Source organism: Telmatherina bonti (assembly GCF_933228915.1).
Source record: "Telmatherina bonti genome assembly, chromosome: 10".
In the NCBI taxonomy this organism is placed as follows: Eukaryota; Metazoa; Chordata; class Actinopteri; order Atheriniformes; family Telmatherinidae; genus Telmatherina; species Telmatherina bonti.
This window is the reverse complement of record NC_136628.1, coordinates 39,983,633-40,008,355: the sequence shown is the minus strand read 5'-3', so window position 1 is coordinate 40,008,355 and position 24,723 is coordinate 39,983,633. Positions and strand designations below refer to the sequence as shown.

The following is a 24,723-nucleotide window of genomic DNA, read 5'->3' as shown; positions in this document are numbered from 1 at the left end:
CCATCATCATCATCACCATCATCATCATCACCATCATCACCATCATCATCATCACCATCACCGTCATCACCATCATCATCCTCCTCATCGTTTTTTATTTGTTTCTAACCATTTAAGACAATCTGCTGGAACTAAACTGGTTTTATTCAGTTCCAGTAATAAGCAGTTGTAGCCAAGGTGCGCTAGAGCTGCAGTTAGAACTGGATCTACGCAGGTCTGGTTACAACGTTGGCATCTGTTCTAGTTAGCATGTTTTACCCGGTTCTAGACCTGTCATTCTAGTTATATCACGTCAGCATGTAGCCGCAATGTTCCAGTTGGTTCTCTGATCCACTGACATTCGGCAGATGAAGGTCTACGTTTAGATCAGCAGAACTTGGTCAGACCTGATCCATCATGGAACGGCTGGATGTCAGGGGGTGGACTCGTCTGTAGCGTCCTCTGCGGTATTTGTCCTGGATGAACTTTGACCTCTCCTCATCTGTTGACTCTGGACGCAGCTGCTCAGCGGCCGGCACAGCTGGAGCCCACACCTGATTGGCCAGCCTGTTGCCATAGGTAACAAACAGCTGAGGACATGAAAGCGGTATGGTTAGTTAGGAGCCTGTTTTCTGGTAAATAACAGACATTGGTTAACATCACAGCAACAGGTGAACCTGAACACACCCCCACATGTTGGGGGGTGGTGAAGGGGGTCCACAACGGGGTCCCTTCTGTCGCACCTTTTGGCAGCCCAAAGGGAAACCCCTATGACCTGTTTCTCGGTTGTTGTGCTGCGGAACGACCTCCAGACCAACGCTGGTCAGACCGGGGAGCTGCTGGGGGATTTTCTGCAGGCGCAGCCCCGTCAGCGGACATCCTGGGACCTGGGTGTTCACCTTAACGACAACGTGAAGTAGACACCCTGGTGAAGCAGGGCAGCAGACTGTTCTTGCTCAGGCGGCCGAGGTCTTCTGGAGCACAGGGGCCACTCCACAGGACTTGTCATGACTCTGGCATCAGCCATCTTTTCTGGCATATTCTGCTGGTCCAACAGTCTCACCGACCGGGACGAGAGGAGAGTGGACAGTCTGGTGAGGACGTCCAGCTCTGCTCTCAGTGGAGGCGATGGGCAATGGGAGGGCGTTAAAGCAGTCGTCCCAGCCTCTGCAGGACGCTCCTGTAGTGAGTGGCGGCTCCGTCAGGCCGTCTGAAGCAGCGGTAGCGCCCTGCGGCTGTCAGACTTCCCAGTAAACATCACGCTCACGGCTCTGCCGACCTGCAGCCGGTTTCCACCGAGGAAGTGACTTTTCACTGGACTCTGTAATCACATCATAACTCACTGTTCTGCATGGTTCAGACCTGGAGATGTTTCTGGTGTGTACGTTCTCAGGCACGCTCCTCTCTGTACCATGTATACCGACAGTACTACATCTGGAATTTATGTCTTCTACTTGATCTGTTTTTATATTCAGTAATTCTTATGTCTGATTTGATACAATGCCTGGGCCTAATGTCCTCTCACCAGTCGGCCTGCACTGCTGAACCCCCCTGTTCCCAGACCTCCCAGTCCTTGGTTCTTCTTAAATCCAGGCAGACTCTGATCCAGGACCCTCATGTGTACCAAAACTTCATGATGGTTCCCATCATAAAACATAACTTATCAAGCAGCAAGTAAAGAAAACGTCAGTGGAACTGCGACTGGAGGCCAAGCTGCTGGACACTGTGTCCAACAGACTGATGCAGATCACCAGGTCCAACCATCATTTGCTGCCGGCCAGGACGTCCGCTGATCAGCTTCAGCCTTTTCAGATGGAAGAAAGCCACCTGCTGACACACATCAGCCTATCAGCAGCCTGGAACATCTTCCTCACCTGTAGGAGGGGTTCGGTCCAGATCTTATTGTCCATCCTCAGACTGCGGACCTTGGACAGCTTGCTGCCCAGACCTCGATGTTGACCTGAGGACAGACAAGAAGACTCTTTCAGACCTTTCCCCACAGAAACACCGGCCAAGGCCCGCAGAACCAGATCTTGGTTGGAACCAGTGCTGACTGGTCTTCATGTTGTCATCTCCAACCAGTCTGTCCATTGTCCTCTGACATCGTCTCTTCTCCAGACCATCTCTGAACCTGACAGATAGCATCACCAACAACCTTACATCTCCTTCCTTCCTCACTTCAGTCGTTTTCAGCGTGTCCTGCCCACATGACCACATGCTGCCGTGTGATTGGCTGGGTAGATGTTAGTGTTAACCGGAAGTCCAGTCGGACGACAGGGTTTTACCATTAAACTGTAAGAAGTGTAGTTTGGATATGAATCAGATGTACAGGAATAACAGGCAGTGAACAGGATGGAAACTCCTCCGTGGGAAGATTTCTGGACCAATCAGGACATTTTTCTGGAAAATCTGGGAATTTTTATGTAAATAAATTTTTGCTGGTAGTTTGTCTGGAAAACTGAAAGTTTTAACGCCTCTGTTAACGTTTACTTAATGTCAACTAGCGCTGAGATGAACAAACTAAACGATGATGTCATACCTGCGCAGCTATGACAGATGACCAGCACCAGGTTGACCGACGCCCACTCAGGATTGGCTGCACCGCAGTCGCCACACACCTTGTTGTAGGGATTTTCCCAAAGACGTAGCGTCACCTGGCTGCAGGACAGAGCACTGCGGATAGTCGCCGACAAGCTGTCCAACCAGACGGACAGGTCCTTCGATGAATCGATGGACAGGCTGTAAGGGGTGGAGAGAATGTAAGCATGACATCATGGGATCAAACACACGGGTCGATGATGGCGGGCGTTTACTTGAAGGTCTTGTATGGAGTAATGAGGCTGAAGGAGTGTTTTCCTGTAGACTTCACGGTGGCCACGTTCAGAGGGATGCAGTAGCACGCCACCCCCAGCTGGAAGCTGTCTTTGTTGTGATAAATCCACAGATCGTGACCCCAGACTGCGGCATATACACGAGTCCGGGGGTCCTTGATGGTGATTTGTCCATGCAGCTCTGGGGGGGTGGGGCTTGGCTGTCCTCTGGTTGCCAGCAGAGACGTGACCCAACCTTCCTGAACCTCTGAAGAGACAAGAAGAAAAGGGATCAGAAAGACAGCCAGCCAAAGTTTGCTGAGGAAAACATGCATCCTGCCTGAGTTCTGCAACAAACTCCTAAATGCATCAGCTGAAGATGTTGTGGTTCCTGCTCTGACCTGTGCTGCAGTGGGTGTGCCTGTTTCCCTGGCAATCAAGTCCACACCAGGTTCTCATCGGGTAATCAGCAGCAGCAGCAGCAAGATAAAAGGCCAGCTCAGTTCACCAGTCATCGCCTGATTGTTGTTTCATCAAGTGGTAACAGCTCTCGGCCATTGCAGCATTTCTGCATAAGGATTTAAACAGCTTGCCTAACAATTGTATGTTCTGTCACCAGAGCGTGTTTCTTGCCTGCCTGCCCATCAACCTGCCTGCCTGCCTGTCAACCTGCCTGCCTGGCCACCTACCATTCTGCCCAGGAAAACAATAAACCCTTCCGAGTATCCACATCCAATCTGCACTTGGGTCCTTCTTTGTCCTACACCACAACAGAACAATCAGGCCATCAGGTATGGATCCAGCAGATTCTAACCCAAAAGGCGCCGCCGGACATCTTCAGCAAGCCCTATCCGGTCAGAATGCTCACTTAGCTCGACATGAGCAGATGCTTCTAACTTTGGACCAGAATTACCACACCATCCTTACGCAGTTGTCTCAACTCACCAGTCATGTGGCTGGTCTGGTACAGCCTGCTCCCGATCAGCAACAGGTTCCTGACTCATCCAGGCATCCTACCGCTTCTGCCACCCCGGTAAGAGAGACACACATCCCGGACCCCAAACCTTATGCCGGGGATCTGGGTAAATGTAGAGGGTTCTTACTCCAATGCTCACTTGTGTTCGACCAGAAGCCCATCACTTATGCCAGTGACAAATCCAAGATCTCCTACGTCATCGGACTTCTGGAGGGCAAGGCTTTGTCATGGGCAGAAGCAGCGTTTGAACGGCAGGGTTTCAGGCACATGTCTTATCCAGCTTTTATGGATGAGATGAAGGTGTTTGACCATCCAGTGAGAGGGGGCGATGCCGTTAAGCGGCTGATTAATCTCCGACAAGGAAAAATGAGTGTTGCTGAGTTTGCTGTGGATTTCAGGACTGCGGCTGCGGATTCGGGCTGGAATGATCAGGCTCTTTGTGGAATCTTCACAAATGGTTTAAGCAGCCGGCTTAAGGATGAGCTTGCCACCCGTGATGCATCAGATTCCCTGGATGACCTGGTTTCCCTCTCAATAAGGCTGGACAACCGCTTACGGGAGAGAGACAGAGAGCGGCAGACTTGTTCTGAGCTGTATTTTCCCGGCTCCACCATCGGAGCGGTCCGCCCTTCCCTTCCTAGCACAACACAGTCCGAGGAGCCCATGCAGCTGGGCCGAGTTCATCTGTCCACGGAGGAACGACAGAGGAGGAGGGACACCGGCGTTTGTTTTTATTGTGGAAGACCAGGACACCAGAGAGCTGTCTGCACAGAACGGCCAAAAGATCTGGGTCGTCAGTAGCTGTGGGAGTACTGACGACCACCACTCCAAAGGTAGTTCCCCACACAAAGACACTCATTCCAGCGGTGCTATATGTCAAGGGTTTCTCTCATCCAGTACAGGCTTTAGTGGATTCTGGAGCTGAAGCAAACTTTATTGACAAGGAATGGGCTGCAAGGATTAATCTAGACCTGGAGTCTCTCTTCCCTCCTGTTTCTGCCCGGGCTCTGGATGGCAGCATTCTTTACTCCATCACCCAAGAGTCTGTTCCGGTTAAACAAATTGTTTCGGGAAATCACCAGGAGTTTATCAGTTTCTTTGTTGTAAACTCACCAAATTCACCCCTGGTTTTAGGACACCCCTGGTTATCGTTACACAATCCCCATCTGGATTGGACTACTGGGAGGATTATTAACTGGAGTTCTTATTGTCATGCAACTTGTCTTCACTCTGCCGTCCCATCTGGTATAACCACTACCAGTCATTGCCCCACTTCTAAGGATTTGTCAGACATTCCTCTAGCCTACCATGACCTCGCTGAGGTGTTCAGTAAAGAGAGGGCCCTTTCTCTTCCTCCTCACCGACCATATGACTGCGCCATAGACTTGTTACCTGGGGCTCCGTTGCCAGCCAGTCGTCTGTACAATCTTTCTAAGCCAGAGACTGAGGCCATGGAGAAATATATTTCGGATTCGCTGGCTGCTGGTTTAATTAGACCTTCTTCTTCCCCTGTTGGCGCAGGTTTTTTCTTTGTATCTAAACAGGACGGTTCTCTTCGGCCTTGTATTGACTACCGGCGATTAAATGCTATAACCATAAAGAATAAGTATCCTCTGCCACTTCTTGAGTCTGCCTTCAACTCTCTCCATGGCTCAACAATCTTCACAAAGCTAGATCTCCGCAACGCATATCATCTGGTCAGGATAAGAGGGAGATGAGTGGAAGACAGCCTTCAAGACCCCACTCGGCCATTTTGAGTATCGAGTCATGCCTTTTGGACTTTGTAATGCCCCTGCTGTTTTCCAAGCCTTAGTTAATGATGTGCTGAGAGACTTCCTGAACCGTTTTGTTTTCGTCTATTTAGACGATATCCTCATCTTTTCCCACAACCTCACCGAACATATACAACATGTCCGACAAGTCCTGCAGAGACTTCTGGAGAATCGCCTATTCGTTAAGGCCGAGAAGTGTGATTTTCATAAGAACACTGTTTCTTTTCTCGGATACATTTTTGAGAGTGGGCAGGTCCGAGCAGATCCTGAGAAGGTCAAAGCTGTTACCAAATGGCCAGTCCCAACTTCTGTCAAGCAGCTGCAACGTTTCTTGGGTTTTGCTAATTTTTATCGCAGATTCATTCGCAATTATAGCCGCATCGCAGCTCCCCTGACAAGACTTACATCGCCTACAGTCCCATTTGTCTGGTCTGAGCCGGCGGCTCAGGCTTTTGTCAAGTTAAAGGATCTATTCACCACTGCTCCTGTCCTCCTCCACCCTGATCTCAACCATCAATTTGTGGTGGAGGTTGATGCTTCAGATGTCGGCGTTGGGGCTGTCTTGTCCCAACGATCCCCAGAGTCTCAGAAGTTACATCCTTGTGCCTTTTTCTCTTGCCGTCTGACACCAGCTGAGCAGAACTACCATGTCGGTGATAGGGAACTCCTAGCCATCAAACTCGCCCTGGAGCAGTGGCGCCATTGGTTGGAGGGATCCAAAGTGCCATTCCTCATCTGGACTGACCATAAGAACCTGGAATACCTACAGTCTGCTAGACAAATGAATCCCCGACAAGCCCGTTGGTCTCTTTTCTTCAATCGATTCCACTTCATGCTGTCATACAGACCTGGGTCCAAAAACCAGAAACCGGACTCTCTCTCTCTCGCCAATTTCCACCCAAGACTGCAGTTTCACCTGATACCATCTTACCTGCAACCTGTGTTGTAGCCGCTGTTTCCTGGGAGGTGGAGGACAGGGTTAGAAAGGCCCAACAGCCTGACCCTGGCACAGGTCCCCGTAACCGCCTTTATGTCCCCAATTCTGTACGTTCCCAAGTCCTCCAGTGGGGACATTCCTCCCGCCTAGCATGCCACCCTGGTTCTGTGCGAACACTTTCTTTTCTGAGACGCAGATTCTGGTGGCCCACAATGGATAAAGATGTCCGGGAGTTTGTTGCAGCCTGTACGACGTGTGCACGCAGTAAGTCATCGCATCAGCCACCTGCGGGATTTCTTCGTCCATTACCTGTTCCAAGCAGACCCTGGTCGCACATTGCTCTGGACTTCGTCACTGGTCTTCCAGCCTCAAGAGGTAACACCACCATCCTCACAGTTGTTGATCGCTTTTCCAAAGCTGTTCACTTTATTGCCCTTCCCAAACTTCCTACTGCCAAGGAGACAGCCAACTTACTTGTTCATCATGTCTTTCGGCTCCATGGTCTGCCCACAGACATAGTATCAGACAGAGGGCCCCAATTTACATCCCAGGTATGGAAGTCGTTTTGTCACTCACTCGGGGCCACTGTGAGCCTGTCGTCTGGTTTCCATCCCCAGACCAATGGCCAGGCTGAGAGGTCTAATCAGGATCTGGAAACTGCCCTGAGATGTGTGGCTGAGTCCAACCCCTCCTCCTGGTGTGACCATCTGGACTGGGTAGAGTATGCTCACAACTCCCTTACCTCTTCCACTTCAGGCTTATCACCTTTCGAATGCTCCCTGGGATATCAGCCGCCCCTGTTTCCGGCACAGGAGGTGGAGGTTTCTGTGCCGTCGGTCCAGCTACACATCCGCCGCTGCCGACGGATTTGGAAGAAGGCTCGAACTGCGCTCCTTCATGCCTCCGTACGTACCCGCCGCATGGCGGATCGTCGTCGGACTCCTGGACCCCATTACGCACCTGGCCAAAAGGTTTGGTTATCAGCAAAGAACATTCCATTGCGTACTGATGCCAAGAAGTTGGCCCCCCGCTTTTTGGGTCCTTTTGAGGTTGAGCGGATCATTAATCCCACCGTGGTCAAACTGAAACTCCCCAGTTCCATGAGAGTCCACCCTTCTTTCCATGTCTCCCAACTCAAGCCTGTTTCCTCTAGTCCTCTCGTCCCTCCTTCCAGACCCCCTCCTCCCGCCCGGCTTGTGGCGGGTTGCCCTGCCTATTCTGTCCGGCGTCTCCTGGATGTGCGGCGTCGGGGTCGTGGCTTCCAGTTTCTGGTGGACTGGGAGGGGTATGGTCCTGAGGAGCGTGCCTGGGTTCCGCGCTCATTTATTCTGAATGCCTCCCTGGTCCGGGATTTTCGTCGTGCTCATCCGGAGAAGTTTCGGTCGCCCGGTGGCTCCCGTGGAGGGGGGGTACTGTTGTGGTTCCTGCTCTGACCTGTGCTGCAGTGGGTGTGCCTGTTTCCCTGGCAATCAAGTCCACACCAGGTTCTCATCGGGTAATCAGCAGCAGCAGCAGCAAGATAAAAGGCCAGCTCAGTTCACCAGTCATCGCCTGATTGTTGTTTCATCAAGTGGTAACAGCTCTCGGCCATTGCAGCATTTCTGCATAAGGATTTAAACAGCTTGCCTAACAATTGTATGTTCTGTCACCAGAGCGTGTTTCTTGCCTGCCTGCCCACCAACCTGCCTGCCTGCCCGTCAACCTGCCTGCCTGCCCATCAACCTGCCTGCCTGGCCACCTACCATTCTGCCCAGGAAAACAATAAACCCTTCCGAGTATCCACATCCAATCTGCACTTGGGTCCTTCTTTGTCCTACACCACAACAGAAGATGGTTCAGATCTGGTCCAGTACCGTCCAGTAGAAACTGGTTTCTTACCACTGTTCAGAGCCATGAAGTCATAGTGTTTCTTCCTGAAGTAGATTGAGAATTGGCCTTTGTCCTGAGTCCTCACGTCGGTGATGCTGGAGACATGAAACAAGACCTCGCTGAACCGGTCCTAGTAAAACAGGCACAACCATCACTCAGGTGAGACGGAGAGAGATGGGTGAGACAGAAAAATAGGTGAGACAAAAGGGGGAAACATCTCCACGTACTGTACGTTTTTTCCACAGAGACATCAGCTGTCCATCCAGCGTTGCCCATAAAACATTGTATCTGTTCACGGAAAGAAAGCTTGTTATCCGTCCATCCAAACATTCATCCACCATCCCTCCACCCGTCCACCCATCCATTCATCTGCCCATCCATCTGTCCAGCCGTCCATCTCTCCATCCATCCATCCACACATCCCTCCACCCATCTATCCACCCATCCATACATGAGATGAAAAATGTTCATCTAGTACTGAATCACACCACATGACGTCCTTCAGATGTCTCTGAAACAGAACTTGGACTTTTTTTTTCTGACTTTTTCAGTATGTTACCTGAAGCCCTTCCAGACATCCAGCCAGCTGTTTCGAACCACGGCACTTTGCGGAGCAGAGTTTCCCCCACTCCCCTTCTTCCTGGAAACTCTGATGGTAGCTGCCCTACAAAGTGAAAGTGGACTGAATGTCCTCACTGTGGTAATTAGTTCTCTGCAGTCTTAGGTATCTATCCATGAATACAAGGAGAATAATTCAGCAGCTACTAAAACAGTATTCCAGTCCATCACAGTATCCATTTTATGATTAAAAACTAGGACCATCACCTCGGTATTGACTGACAGGACCTTAACCTTGGAATTGACCTACAAGACCTTTACCTCTGTGTTGCCCAAAAGGACCATAACCTTGGGATTGACCTGCAGGACCTTCATCTCTGTAATGAATTACAGTACAATGACCTTGGGATTGAACTACACCATAACCTCGGTATTGACCTACAGGTTTGTCACCTTGGTATTGACCTACAGGTTTGTCACCTTGGTATTGACCTACAGGTTTGTCACCTTGGTATTGACCTACAGGTTTGTCACCTCGGTATTGACCTACAGGTTTGTCACCTCGGTATTGACCTACAGGTTTGTCACCTCGGTATTGACCTACAGGTTTGTCACCTCGGTATTGACCTACAGGTTTGTCACCTCGGTATTGACCTACAGGTTTGTCACCTTGGAACTGACCTCCAGGACAACAACCTTGGAACTGACCTCCAGAACCATATCCTTGGGAGCGACCGACAGGATCTTTACCTCTGTATTGATCTACAGGACCGTCACTGCAGTATAGACCTACAGGGCAACAGGCCTGGTTCCTCATCACCTGCCTACAGTACTGTTCCTTAGCAACTTTGCTGATCTGCACCTGTTGTAAGAATTGTCAGTTAAAAATCAGCTGGTTTGTGTTTTAGACACACCTGTTTCTCCTGGACTGTGACATTTAGAGTTGTTTCTTCTTTTCTCTTTGTCAGAGAATGATTTATTTACTAATACAATATCCAGATGTCCAGGTTTTTCCCTTTGAGCTTTGTGATCAGACCTATGAACATTTGACTGTTTTTGTTCATCAGAAATGTAAAAGCAAGCTTATATCTGGAGTCAGAACCGCACAGCTTAGAACCAGAACTAGATCATGGACACAGATGGAAAGCTCATCTGCATTTACCTCGGGGTCTTCTGCTTCATCTGTTTTTGTGATTGGTTCACTCCATGATGAGGGGGTGGGGCTGGTCGACTGGGGATCAAACCCCTGGACTCATTGGAACACTTACTGCAAAATAAAAGAAAAACACACAGACACAGTCAGTTTTATCTTTAGAAACAGGGTGTGTGCTTCTACATGCAGAACCCACTGGTTGGTAGTTCTGGTCAGGTTAGAATCAGTATCTCCTTCCACTAGTCCCTCAGTTCCAGGCTGGGTAGGGGTACTTCCTGGATCATCCTCTTCATTTGATGACTCTTCCTCTTGGTTTGTCCAGCAGGCCAACACAGGGACGTATGGGTCCTCTTCTTTAGGGGTGTGAGGGGACGGAGATAAAACTGGAACCAGAACCAACAAACCAGGATCAGAAAAATCACAAAAGGATGAAAATCAGCAGAAAAGACCCAGCAGGTCTGTCATTACCTTCCTCAGTGTATTCTGCAGCGCCTCCTACAGACGGTAGCTTGACTGCTGCGGTTGGATCTAAAGATGCCATCACCAGCTGAGACAGCTGTCCAACATCTGGACTCGGAAACAAGGGATACCTTGGGTTATTTATCTCAGGTATTTGTTCCAGTGGTATCAGACTGTAACTGGACTCTTTTGGACTGTAACTGGACTGTAACTGGACTCTTACTGGACCATAACTGGACTCTTACTGGACTCTTACTGGACTGTAACTGGACTGTAACTGGACTCTTACTGGACTGTAACTGGACTCTTACTGGACTCTTACTGGACTCTTACTGGACTGTAACTGGACACTTACTGGACTGTAACTGGACACTTACTGGACTGTAACTGGACACTTACTGGACTGAGACTGGACTCTTACTGGACTGAGACTGGACTCTTTTGGACTGTAACTGGACTGGTACTGGACTCTTACTGGACTGGAACTGGACTCTTACTGGACTGGAACTGGACTCTTACGGACTGTAACTGGACTGGTACTGGACTCTTACTGGACTGTAACTGGACTCTTACTGGACTGTAACTGGACTGTGACTTGACTCTTACTGGACTGTGACTTGACTCTTACTGGACTGTGACTTGACTCTTACTGGACTCTTACTGGACTGTAACTGGACTCTTACTGGACTGTAACTGGACTCTTACTGGACTGTAACTGGACTGTAACTGGACTCTTACTGGACTGTAACTGGACTGTAACTGGACTCTTACTGGACTGTAACTGGAAACTTACAGGACTGTAACTGGACTGTAACTGGACTGTAACTGGACTCTGACTGGACTCTGACTGGACTCTGACTGGACTGTAACTGGACTGTAACTGGACTCTAACTGGACTCTAACTGGACTCTAACTGGACTCTAACTGGACTCTTACTGGACCGTAACTGGACTGTAACTGGACTCTTTTGGACTGTAACTGGACTGTGACTGGACTCTTACTGGACTCTTTTGGACTGTAACTGGACTGGCACTGGACTCTTACTGGACTGTAACTGGAATCCTACTGGACTGTAACTGGACACTTACAGGACTGTAACTGGACTCTTACAGGACCGTAACTGGACTGTAATTGGACTGTAACTGGACTGTAACTGGACTCTTACTGGATCATAACTGGACTGTAACTGGACTCTTACTGGATCATAACTGGACTGTAACTGGACTCTTACTGGACCGTAACTGGACTGTAACTGGACTCTTTTGGACTGTAACTGGACTGTGACTGGGCTCTTACTGGACTCTTACTGGACTCTTACTGGACTCTTACTGGACTCTTACTGGACTCTTTTGGACTGTAACTGGACTGTCACTGGACTCTTACTGGACTCTTACTGGACTGTAACTGGACTGTAACTGGACTCTTACTGGACTGTAACTAGACTCTTTCTGGACTGTAACTGGACTCTTACTGGACTGTAACTGGACTCTTACTGGACTGTAACTGGACTGTAACTGGACTCTTACTGGATCATAACTGGACTGTAACTGGACTGTAACTGGACTTTTTTGGACTGTAACTGGACTGTGACTGGACTCTTACTGGACTCTTACTGGACTGTAACTGGACTTTGACTGGACTCTTACTGGACTCTTACTGGACTCTTACTGGACTCTTACTGGACTCTGACAGCACTCTGACAGGACTGTAACTGGACTGTAACTGGACTGTAACTGGACTGTAACTGGACTGTAACTGGACTGTAACTGGACTGTAACTGGACTCTTTTGGACTGTAACTGGACTCTTTTGGACTGTAACTGGACTCTTACTGGACTCTTACTGGACTCTTACTGGACTCTTACTGGACTGTAACTGGACTGTAACTGGACTCTTACTGGACTCTTACTGGACTCTTACTGGACTCTTACTGGACTGTAACTGGACTCTTTCTGGACTGTAACTGGACTCTTACTGGACTGTAACTGGACTCTTACAGGACCGTAACTGGACTGTAACTGGACTCTTACTGGACTGTAACTGGACTCTTACTGGACTGTAACTGGACTCTTACAGGACCGTAACTGGACTGTAACTGGACTCTTACTGGACTGTAACTGGACTCTTACTGGACTGTAACTGGACTCTTTTGGACTGTAACTGGACTGTAACTGGACTCTTACTGGACTGTAACTGGACTGTAACTGGACTGTAACTGGACTCTTACTGGACCGTAACTGGACTCTTACTGGACCGTAACTGGACTGTAACTGGACACTTACTGGACTTTAACTGGACCGTAACTGGACTGTAACTGGACTCTTCCTGGACTCTTCCTGGACTGTAACTGGACTGTAACTGGACTCTTACTGGACTGTAACTGGACTGTAACTGGACTCTTACTGGACTGTAACTGGACTCTTACTGGACTGTGACTTGACTGTTACTGGACTGTAACTGGACTCTTACTGGACTGTAACTGGACTCTTACTGGACTGTAAATGGACTCTTACAGGCTCGTAACTGGACTGTAACTGGACTCTTACTGGACTGTAACTGGACTGTAACTGGACTCTTTCTGGACTATAACTGGACTCTTACTGGACTCTTACTGGACTGTAACTGGACTCTTACTGGACTGTAACTGGACTCTTACAGGACCGTAACTGGACTGTAACTGGACTCTTACTGGACTCTTACTGGACTGTAACTGGACTCTTATTGGTCTCTTACTGGACTGTAACTGGACTGTAACTGGACCGTAACTGGACTGTAACTGGACCGTAACTGGACTGTAACTGGACTCTTACAGGACTGTAACTGGACTCTTACAGGACTGTAACTGGACTGTAACTGGACTCTTACTGGACTCTTACTGGACTGTAACTGGACTGTAACTGGACTGTAACTGGACTCTTACTGGACCGTAACTGGACTGTAACTGGACTGTAACTGGACTAATTACTGGACTGTAACTGGACTGTAACTGGACTCTTACTGGACCGTAACTGGACTGTAACTGGACACTTACTGGACTTTAACTGGACCGTAACTGGACTGTAACTGGACTCTTCCTGGACTGTAACTGGACTCTTCCTGGACTGTAACTGGACTCTTACTGGACTGTAACTGGACTCTTACTGGACTGTGACTTGACTGTTACTGGACTGTAACTGGACTCTTACAGGCTCGTAACTGGACTCTTACTGGACTCTTACTGGACTGTAACTGGACTGTAACTGGACTGTAACATGACTCTTATTGGACTCTTACTGGACTGTAACTGGACTCTTACTGGACTTTAACTGGACTCTTACAGGACTCTTACAGGACTGTAAGTGGACTGTAACTGGACTCTTACTGGACTGTAACTGGACTCTAACTGGACTCTTTTGGACTGCAACTGGACTGTGACTGGACTTTAACTGGACTCTTCCTGGACTGTAACTGGGCTCTTACTGGACTGAAACTGGACTGTGACTGGACTTTAACTGGACTCTTCCTCGACTGTAACTGGACTGTAACTGGACTCTTACTGGACTGTAACTGGGCTCTTACTGGACTCTTACTGGACTGTGACTGGACTGTAACTGGACTCTTTTGGACTGTAACTGGACTGGCACTGGACTCTTACTGGACTGTAACTGGAATCCTACTGGACTGTAACTGGACACTTACAGGACTGTAACTGGACTCTTACAGGACCGTAACTGGACTGTAATTGGACTCTTACTGGACTGTAACTGGACTCTTACAGGACTGTAACTGGACTCTTTTGGACTGTAACTGGACTGTAACTGGACTCTTACTGGACTGTAACTGGACTGTAACTGGACTCTTACTGGACCGTAACTGGACTGTAACTGGACTCTTACTGGACTGTAACTGGACTGTAACTGGACCGTAACTGGACCGTAACTGGACTGTAACTGGACCGTAACTGGACTGTAACTGGACTCTTACAGGACTGTAACTGGACTCTTAAAGGACTGTAACTGGACTCTTACTGGACTGTAACTGGACTCTTACTGGACCGTAACTGGACTGTAACTGGACACTTACTGGACTTTAACTGGACCGTAACTGGACTGTAACTGGACTCTTCCTGGACTGTAACTGGACTGTAACTGGACTCTTACTGGACTGTAACTGGACTGTAACTGGACTCTTACTGGACTGTAACTGGACTCTTACTGGACTGTAACTGGACTCTTACTGGACTGTAACTTGACTGTTACTGGACTGTAACTGGACTCTTACAGGCTCGTAACTGGACTGTAACTGGACTCTTACTGGACTGTAACTGGACTCTTACTGGACTATAACTGGACTCTTACTGGACTGTAACTGGACTCTTACAGGACCGTAACTGGACTGTAACTGGACTGTAACTGGACTGTAACTGGACTCTTACTGGACTGTAACTGGACTGTAACTGGACTCTTACTGGACCGTAACTGGACTGTAACTGGACTCTTACTGGACTGTAACTGGACTCTTACTGGACTGTAACTGGACTCTTACTGGACTGTAACTGGACCGTAACTGGAATGTAACTGGACTCTTACAGGACTGTAACTGGACTGTAACTGGACTCTTACTGGACTGTAACTGGACTCTTACTGGACTCTTACTGGACTGTAACTGGACTCTTACTGGACCGTAACTGGACTGTAACTGGACACTTACTGGACTTTAACTGGACCGTAACTGGACTGTAACTGGACTCTTCCTGGACTGTAACTGGACTCTTACTGGACTCTTACTGGACTGTAACTGGACTGTAACTGGACTCTTACTGGACTGTAACTGGACTCTTACTGGACTGTGACTTGACTGTTACTGGACTGTAACTGGACTCTTACAGGCTCGTAACTGGACTGTAACTGGACTCTTACTGGACTGTAACTGGACCGTAATTGGACTGTAACTGGACTCTTACAGGACTGTAACTGGACTGTAACTGGACTCTTACTGGACTGTAACAAGACTCTTACTGGACTCTTACTGGACTGTAACTGGACTCTTACTGGACTTTAACTGGACTCTTACAGGACTCTTACAGGACTGTAACTGGACTGTAACTGGACTCTTACTGGACCGTAACTGGACTGTAAGTGGACTGTAACTGGACTCTAACTGGACTCTTTTGGACTGCAACTGGACTGTGACTGGACTTTAACTGGACTCTTCCTGGACTGTAACTGGACTGTAACTGGGCTCTTACTGGACTGAAACTGGGCTGTGACTGGACTTTAACTGGACTCTTCCTCGACTGTAACTGGACTGTAACTGGACTCTTACTGGACTGTAACTGGGCTCTTACTGGACTCTTACTGGACTGTAACTGGACTCTTACTGGACTGTAACTGGACTGTAACTGGACTCTTACTGGACTGTAACTGGACTCTTACTGGACTGTAACTGGACTGGTACTGGACTCTTACTGGACCGTAACTGGACACTTACAGGACTGTAACTGGACTGTAACTGGACTGTAACTGGACTCTTACTGGACTCTTACTGGACTGTAACTGGACTCTTACTGGACTCTTACTGGACTGTAACTGGACTGTAACTGGACTCTTACTGGACTGTAACTGGACTCTTTCTGGACTGTAACTGGACTCTTACTGGACTGTAACTGGACTCTTACAGGACCGTAACTGGACTGTAACTGGACTCTTTTGGACTGTAACAGGACTGTAACTGGACTCTTACTGGACTGTAACTGGACTGTAACTGGACTCTTACTGGACCGTAACTGGACTGTAACTGGACTCTTACTGGATTGTAACTGGACCGTAACTGGACTGTAACTGGACTCTTACAGGTCTCTTACAGGACTGTAACTGGACTGTAACTGGACTGTAACTGGACTCTTACTGGACTCTTACTGGACTGTAACTGGACTCTTACTGGACCGTAACTGGACTGTAACTGGATACTTACTGGACTTTAACTGGACCGTAACTGGACTGTAACTGGACTCTTACTGGACTGTAACTGGACTGTAACTGGACTCTTACTGGACTGTAACTGGAATGTAACTGGACTCTTACTGGACTGTAACTGGACTCTTACTGGACTGTGACTTGACTGTTACTGGACTGTAACTGGACTCTTTTGGACTGTAACTGGACTCTTTTGGACTGTAACTGGACTGTCACTGGACTCTTACTGGACTCTTACTGGACTCTTACTGGACTCTTACTGGACTGTAACTGGACTGTAACTGGACTCTTACTGGACTCTTACTGGACTGTAACTGGACTCTTTCTGGACTGTAACTGGACTCTTACTGGACTGTAACTGGACTCTTACAGGACCGTAACTGGACTGTAACTGGACTCTTACTGGACTGTAACTGGACTCTTACTGGACTGTAACTGGACTCTTACTGGACTGTAACTGGACTCTTTTGGACTGTAACTGGACTGTAACTAGACTGTAACTGGACTCTTCCTGGACCGTAACTGGACCGTAACTGGACTGTAACTGGACCGTAACTGGACTGTAACTGGACTCTTACAGGACTGTAACTGGACTCTTACAGGACTGTAACTGGACTGTAACTGGACTGTAACTGGACTCTTACTGGACTCTTACTGGACTGTAACTGGACTCTTACTGGACCGTAACTGGACTGTAACTGGACACTTACTGGACTTTAACTGGACTGTAACTGGACTCTTACTGGACTGTAACTGGACTCTTACTGGACTGTAACTGGACTGTTACTGGTCTGTAACTGGACTCTTACAGGCTCGTAACTGGACTGTAACTGGACTCTTACTGGACTCTTACTGGACTGTAACTGGACTCTTACTGGACCGTAACTGGACTGTAACTGGACACTTACTGGACTGTAACTGGACCGTAACTGGACTGTAACTGGACTCTTCCTGGACTGTAACTGGACTCTTACTGGACTCTTACTGGACTCTTACTGGACTGTAACTGGACTGTAACTGGACTCTTACTGGACTGTAACTGGACCGTAACTGGACTCTTACTGGACTGTAACTGGACTGTAACTGGACTCTTACTGGACTGTAACTGGACTCTTACTGGACTGTGACTTGACTGTTACTGGACTGTAACTGGACTCTTACAGGCTCGTAACTGGACTGTAACTGGACTCTTACTGGACTGTAACTGGACCGTAATTGGACTGTAACTGGACTCTTACAGGACTGTAACTGGACTGTAACTGGACTCTTACTGGACTGTAACAAGACTCTTACTGGACTCTTACTGGACTGTAACTGGACTCTTACTGGACTTTAACTGGACTCTTACAGGACTGTAACTGGACTGTAACTGGACTCTTACTGGACCGTAACTGGACTGTAAGTGGACTGTAACTGGACTCTAACTGGACTCTTTTGGACTGCAACTGGACTGTGACTGGACTTTAACTGGACTCTTCCTGGACTGTAACTGGACTGTAACTGGGCTCTTACTGGACTGAAACTGGGCTGTGACTGGACTTTAACTGGACTCTTCCTCGACTGTAACTGGACTGTAACTGGACTCTTACTGGACTGTAACTGGGCTCTTACTGGACTCTTACTGGACTGTAACTGGACTCTTACTGGACTGTAACTGGACTGTAACTGGACTCTTACTGGACTGTAACTGGACTCTTACTGGACTGTAACTGGACTGGTACTGGACTCTTACTGGACCGTAACTGGACACTTACAGGACTGTAACTGGACTGTAACTGGACTGTAACTGGACTCTTACTGGACTCTTACTGGACTCTTACTGGACTGTAACTGGACTCTTACTGGACTCTTACTGGACTGTAACTGGACTGTAACTGGACTCTTACTGGACTGTAACTGGACTCTTTCTGGACTGTAACTGGACTCTTACTGGACTGTAACTGGACTCTTACAGGACCGTAACTGGACTGTAACTGGACTCTTTTGGACTGTAACAGGACTGTAACTGGACTCTTACTGGACTGTAACTGGACTGTAACTGGACTCTTACTGGACCGTAACTGGACTGTAACTGGACTCTTACTGGACTGTAACTGGACTCTTACTGGATTGTAACTGGACCGTAACTGGACTGTAACTGGACTCTTACAGGTCTCTTACAGGACTGTAACTGGACTGTAACTGGACTGTAACTGGACTCTTACTGGACTCTTACTGGACTGTAACTGGACTCTTACTGGACCGTAACTGGACTGTAACTGGATACTTACTGGACTTTAACTGGACCGTAACTGGACTGTAACTGGACTCTTACTGGACTGTAACTGGACTGTAACTGGACTCTTACTGGACTGTAACTGGAATGTAACTGGACTCTTACTGGACTGTAACTGGACTCTTACTGGACTGTGACTTGACTGTTACTGGACTGTAACTGGACTCTTTTGGACTGTAACTGGACTCTTTTGGACTGTAACTGGACTGTCACTGGACTCTTACTGGACTCTTACTGGACTCTTACTGGACTCTTACTGGACTGTAACTGGACTGTAACTGGACTCTTACTGGACTCTTACTGGACTGTAACTGGACTCTTTCTGGACTGTATCTGGACTCTCACTGGACTGTAACTGGACTCTTACAGGACCGTAACTGGACTGTAACTGGACTCTTACTGGACTGTAACTGGACTCTTACTGGACTGTAACTGGACTCTTACTGGACTGTAACTGGACTCTTTTGGACTGTAACTGGACTGTAACTAGACTGTAACTGGACTCTTCCTGGACCGTAACTGGACCGTAACTGGACTGTAACTGGACCGTAACTGGACTGTAACTGGACTCTTACAGGACTGTAACTGGACTCTTACAGGACTGTAACTGGACTGTAACTGGACTGTAACTGGACTCTTACTGGACTCTTACTGGACTGTAACTGGACTCTTACTGGACCGTAACTGGACTGTAACTGGACACTTACTGGACTTTAACTGGACTGTAACTGGACTCTTACTGGACTGTAACTGGACTCTTACTGGACTGTAACTGGACTGTTACTGGTCTGTAACTGGACTCTTACAGGCTCGTAACTGGACTGTAACTGGACTCTTACTGGACTCTTACTGGACTGTAACTGGACTCTTACTGGACCGTAACTGGACTGTAACTGGACACTTACTGGACTGTAACTGGACCGTAACTGGACTGTAACTGGACTCTTCCTGGACTGTAACTGGACTCTTACTGGACTCTTACTGGACTCTTACTGGACTGTAACTGGACTGTAACTGAACTCTTACTGGACTGTAACTGGACTCTTACTGGACTGTGACTTGACTGTTACTGGACTGTAACTGGACTCTTACAGGCTCGTAACTGGACTGTAACTGGACTCTTACTGGACTGTAACTGGACCGTAATTGGACTGTAACTGGACTCTTACTGGACTGTAACTGGACTCTTACTGGACTGTAACATGACTCTTACTGGACTCTTACTGGACTGTAACTGGACTCTTACTGGACTTTAACTGGACTCTTACAGGACTTTTACAGGACTGTAAGTGGACTGTAACTGGACTCTTACTGGACTCTAAGTGGACTCTTACTGGACTGTAACTAGACTCTTTTGGACTTAACTGGACTGTGACTGGACTCTTACTGGACTCTTACTGGACTGCAACTGGACTGTGACTGGACTTTAACTGGACTCTTCCTGGACTGTAACTGGACTGTAACTGGGCTCTTACTGGACTGAAACTGGACTGTGACTGGACTTTAACTGGACTCTTCCTCGACTGTAACTGGACTGTAACTGGACTCTTACTGGACTGTAACTGGGCTCTTACTGGACTCTTACTGGACTGTAACTGGACTCTTACTGGACTGTAACTGGACTCTTACTGGACTCTTACTGGACTGTAACTGGACTGTAACTGGACTCTTACTGGACTGTAACTGGACTCTTTCTGGACTGTAACTGGACTCTTTCTGGACTGTAACTGGACTCTTACTGGACTGTAACTGGACTCTTACAGGACCGTAACTGGACTGTAACTGGACTCTTACCGGACTGTAACTGGACTCTTTTGGACTGTAACTGGACTGTAACTGGACTCTTACTGGACTGTAACTGGACTGTAACTGGACTCTTACTGGACCGTAACTGGACTGTAACTGGACTCTTACTGGACTGTAACTGGACTCTTACTGGATTGTACCTGGACCGTAACTGGACTGTAACTGGACTCTTACAGGACTGTAACTGGACTGTAACTGGACTGTAACTGGACTGTAACTGGACTCTTACTGGACTCTTACTGGACTGTAACTGGACTCTTACTGGACCGTAACTGGACTGTAACTGGATACTTACTGGACTTTAACTGGACCGTAACTGGACTGTAACTGGACTCTTACTGGACTGTAACTGGACTCTTTTGGACTGTAACTGGACTGTAACTGGACTCTTACTGGACTGTAACTGGACTGTAACTGGACTCTTACTGGACCGTAACTGGACTGTAACTGGACACTTACTGGACTTTAACTGGACCGTAACTGGACTGTAACTGGACTCTTCCTGGACTGTAACTGGACTGTAACTGGACTCTTACTGGACTGTAACTGGACTGTAACTGGACTCTTACTGGACTGTAACTGGACTCTTACTGGACTGTAACTGGACTCTTACTGGACTGTAACTTGACTGTTACTGGACTGTAACTGGACTCTTACAGGCTCGTAACTGGACTGTAACTGGACTCTTACTGGACTGTAACTGGACTCTTACTGGACTGTAACTGGACTCTTACTGGACTATAACTGGACTCTTACTGGACTGTAACTGGACTCTTACAGGACCGTAACTGGACTGTAACTGGACTGTAACTGGACTGTAACTGGACTCTTACTGGACTGTAACTGGACTGTAACTGGACTCTTACTGGACCGTAACTGGACTGTAACTGGACTCTTACTGGACTGTAACTGGACTCTTACTGGACTGTAACTGGACCGTAACTGGACTGTAACTGGACCGTAACTGGACTGTAACTGGACTCTTACAGGACTGTAACTGGACTCTTACTGGACTGTAACTGGACTCTTACTGGACTCTTACTGGACTGTAACTGGACTCTTACTGGACCGTAACTGGACTGTAACTGGACACTTACTGGACTTTAACTGGACCGTAACTGGACTGTAACTGGACTCTTCCTGGACTGTAACTGGACTCTTACTGGACTCTTACTGGACTGTAACTGGACTGTAACTGGACTCTTACTGGACTGTAACTGGACTCTTACTGGACTGTGACTTGACTGTTACTGGACTGTAACTGGACTCTTACAGGCTCGTAACTGGACTGTAACTGGACTCTTACTGGACTGTAACTGGACCGTAATTGGACTGTAACTGGACTCTTACAGGACTGTAACTGGACTGTAACTGGACTCTTACTGGACTGTAACAAGACTCTTACTGGACTCTTACTGGACTGTAACTGGACTCTTACTGGACTTTAACTGGACTCTTACAGGACTCTTACAGGACTGTAAGTGGACTGTAACTGGACTCTTAATGGACTCTAAGTGGACTCTTACTGGACTGTAACTGGACTCTTTTGGACTTAACTGGACTGTGACTGGACTCTTACTGGACTCTTACTGGACTGTAACTGGACTCTAACTGGACTCTTTTGGACTGCAACTGGACTGTGACTGGACTTTAACTGGACTCTTCCTGGACTGTAACTGGACTGTAACTGGGCTCTTACTGGACTGAAACTGGGCTGTGACTGGACTTTAACTGGACTCTTCCTCGACTGTAACAGGACTGTAACTGGACTCTTACTGGACTGTAACTGGGCTCTTACTGGACTCTTACTGGACTGTAACTGGACTCTTACTGGACTGTAACTGGACTGTAACTGGACTCTTACTGGACTGTAACTGGACTCTTACTGGACTGTAACTGGACTCTTACTGGACTGTAACTGGACTGGTACTGGACTCTTACTGGACCGTAACTGGACACTTACAGGACTGTAACTGGACTGTAACTGGACTGTAACTGGACTCTTACTGGACTCTTACTGGACTGTAACTGGACTCTTACTGGACTCTTACTGGACTGTAACTGGACTGTAACTGGACTCTTACTGGACTGTAACTGGACTCTTTCTGGACTGTAACTGGACTCTTACTGGACTGTAACTGGACTCTTACAGGACCGTAACTGGACTGTAACTGGACTGTAACTTGACTCTTACAGGTCTCTTACAGGACTGTAACTGGACTCTTACTGGACTGTAACTGGACTGTAACTGGACTCTTACTGGACCGTAACTGGACTGTAACTGGACTCTTACTGGACTGTAACTGGACTCTTACTGGACTGTAACTGGACTCTTACTGGATTGTAACTGGACCGTAACTGGACTGTAACTTGACTCTTACAGGTCTCTTACAGGACTGTAACTGGACTGTAACTGGACTGTAACTGGACTCTTACTGGACTCTTACTGGACTGTAACTGGACTCTTACTGGACCGTAACTGGACTGTAACTGGATACTTACTGGACTTTAACTGGACCGTAACTGGACTGTAACTGGACTCTTACTGGACTGTAACTGGACTGTAACTGGACTCTTACTGGACTGTAACTGGAATGTAACTGGACTCTTACTGGACTGTAACTGGACTCTTACTGGACTGTGACTTGACTGTTACTGGACTCTTACTGGACTCTTTTGGACTGTAACTGGACTCTTTTGGACTGTAACTGGACTGTCACTGGACTCTTACTGGACTCTTACTGGACTCTTACTGGACTGTAACTGGACTGTAACTGGACTCTTACTGGACTCTTACTGGACTGTAACTGGACTCTTTCTGGACTGTAACTGGACTCTTACTGGACTGTAACTGGACTCTTACAGGACCGTAACTGGACTGTAACTGGACTCTTACTGGACTGTAACTGGACTCTTACTGGACTGTAACTGGACTCTTACTGGACTGTAACTGGACTCTTTTGGACTGTAACTGGACTGTAACTAGACTGTAACTGGACTCTTCCTGGACCGTAACTGGACCGTAACTGGATTGTAACTGGACCGTAACTGGACTGTAACTGGACTCTTACAGGACTGTAACTGGACTCTTACAGGACTGTAACTGGACTGTAACTGGACTGTAACTGGACTCTTACTGGACTCTTACTGGACTGTAACTGGACTCTTACTGGACCGTAACTGGACTGTAACTGGACACTTACTGGACTTTAACTGGACTGTAACTGGACTCTTACTGGACTGTAACTGGACTCTTACTGGACTGTAACTGGACTGTTACTGGTCTGTAACTGGACTCTTACAGGCTCGTAACTGGACTGTAACTGGACTCTTACTGGACTCTTACTGGACTGTAACTGGACTCTTACTGGACCGTAACTGGACTGTAACTGGACACTTACTGGACTGTAACTGGACCGTAACTGGACTGTAACTGGACTCTTCCTGGACTGTAACTGGACTCTTACTGGACTCTTACTGGACTGTTACTGGACTGTAACTGGACTGTAACTGGACTCTTACTGGACTGTAACTGGACTCTTACTGGACTGTGACTTGACTGTTACTGGACTGTAACTGGACTCTTACAGGCTCGTAACTGGACTGTAACTGGACTCTTACTGGACTGTAACTGGACCGTAATTGGACTGTAACTGGACTCTTACTGGACTGTAACTGGACTCTTACTGGACTGTAACATGACTCTTACTGGACTCTTACTGGACTGTAACTGGACTCTTACTGGACTTTAACTGGACTCTTACAGGACTTTTACAGGACTGTAAGTGGACTGTAACTGGACTCTTACTGGACTCTAAGTGGACTCTTACTGGACTGTAACTGGACTCTTTTGGACTTAACTGGACTGTGACTGGACTCTTACTGGACTCTTACTGGACTGCAACTGGACTGTGACTGGACTTTAACTGGACTCTTCCTGGACTGTAACTGGACTGTAACTGGGCTCTTACTGGACTGAAACTGGACTGTGACTGGACTTTAACTGGACTCTTCCTCGACTGTAACTGGACTGTAACTGGACTCTTACTGGACTGTAACTGGGCTCTTACTGGACTCTTACTGGACTGTAACTGGGCTCTTACTGGACTGTAACTGGACTCTTACTGGACTCTTACTGGACTGTAACTGGACTGTAACTGGACTCTTACTGGACTG

General features: G+C 47.8%; 1 protein-coding gene across 1 annotated transcript in view; it reads right to left on the bottom strand.

Moving 5' to 3' along the window:
- LOC306761386 (arf-GAP with Rho-GAP domain, ANK repeat and PH domain-containing protein 1) overlaps window positions 1-24,723 on the bottom strand; it is a gene marked incomplete at both ends in the record, with an annotated part of 110,553 nt that overhangs the window by 11,639 nt on the left and 74,191 nt on the right. The window contains 10 exons of the mRNA XM_079247509.1: window positions 387-569; window positions 1,854-1,939; window positions 2,519-2,718; window positions 2,793-3,057; window positions 8,353-8,473; window positions 8,571-8,631; window positions 8,903-9,007; window positions 10,064-10,168; window positions 10,251-10,437; window positions 10,523-10,621. Of these exons, the coding sequence (XP_079103635.1) occupies window positions 387-569; window positions 1,854-1,939; window positions 2,519-2,718; window positions 2,793-3,057; window positions 8,353-8,473; window positions 8,571-8,631; window positions 8,903-9,007; window positions 10,064-10,168; window positions 10,251-10,437; window positions 10,523-10,621 (1,412 nt within the window). The remainder of the gene's footprint in view (window positions 1-386; window positions 570-1,853; window positions 1,940-2,518; window positions 2,719-2,792; window positions 3,058-8,352; window positions 8,474-8,570; window positions 8,632-8,902; window positions 9,008-10,063; window positions 10,169-10,250; window positions 10,438-10,522; window positions 10,622-24,723) is intronic.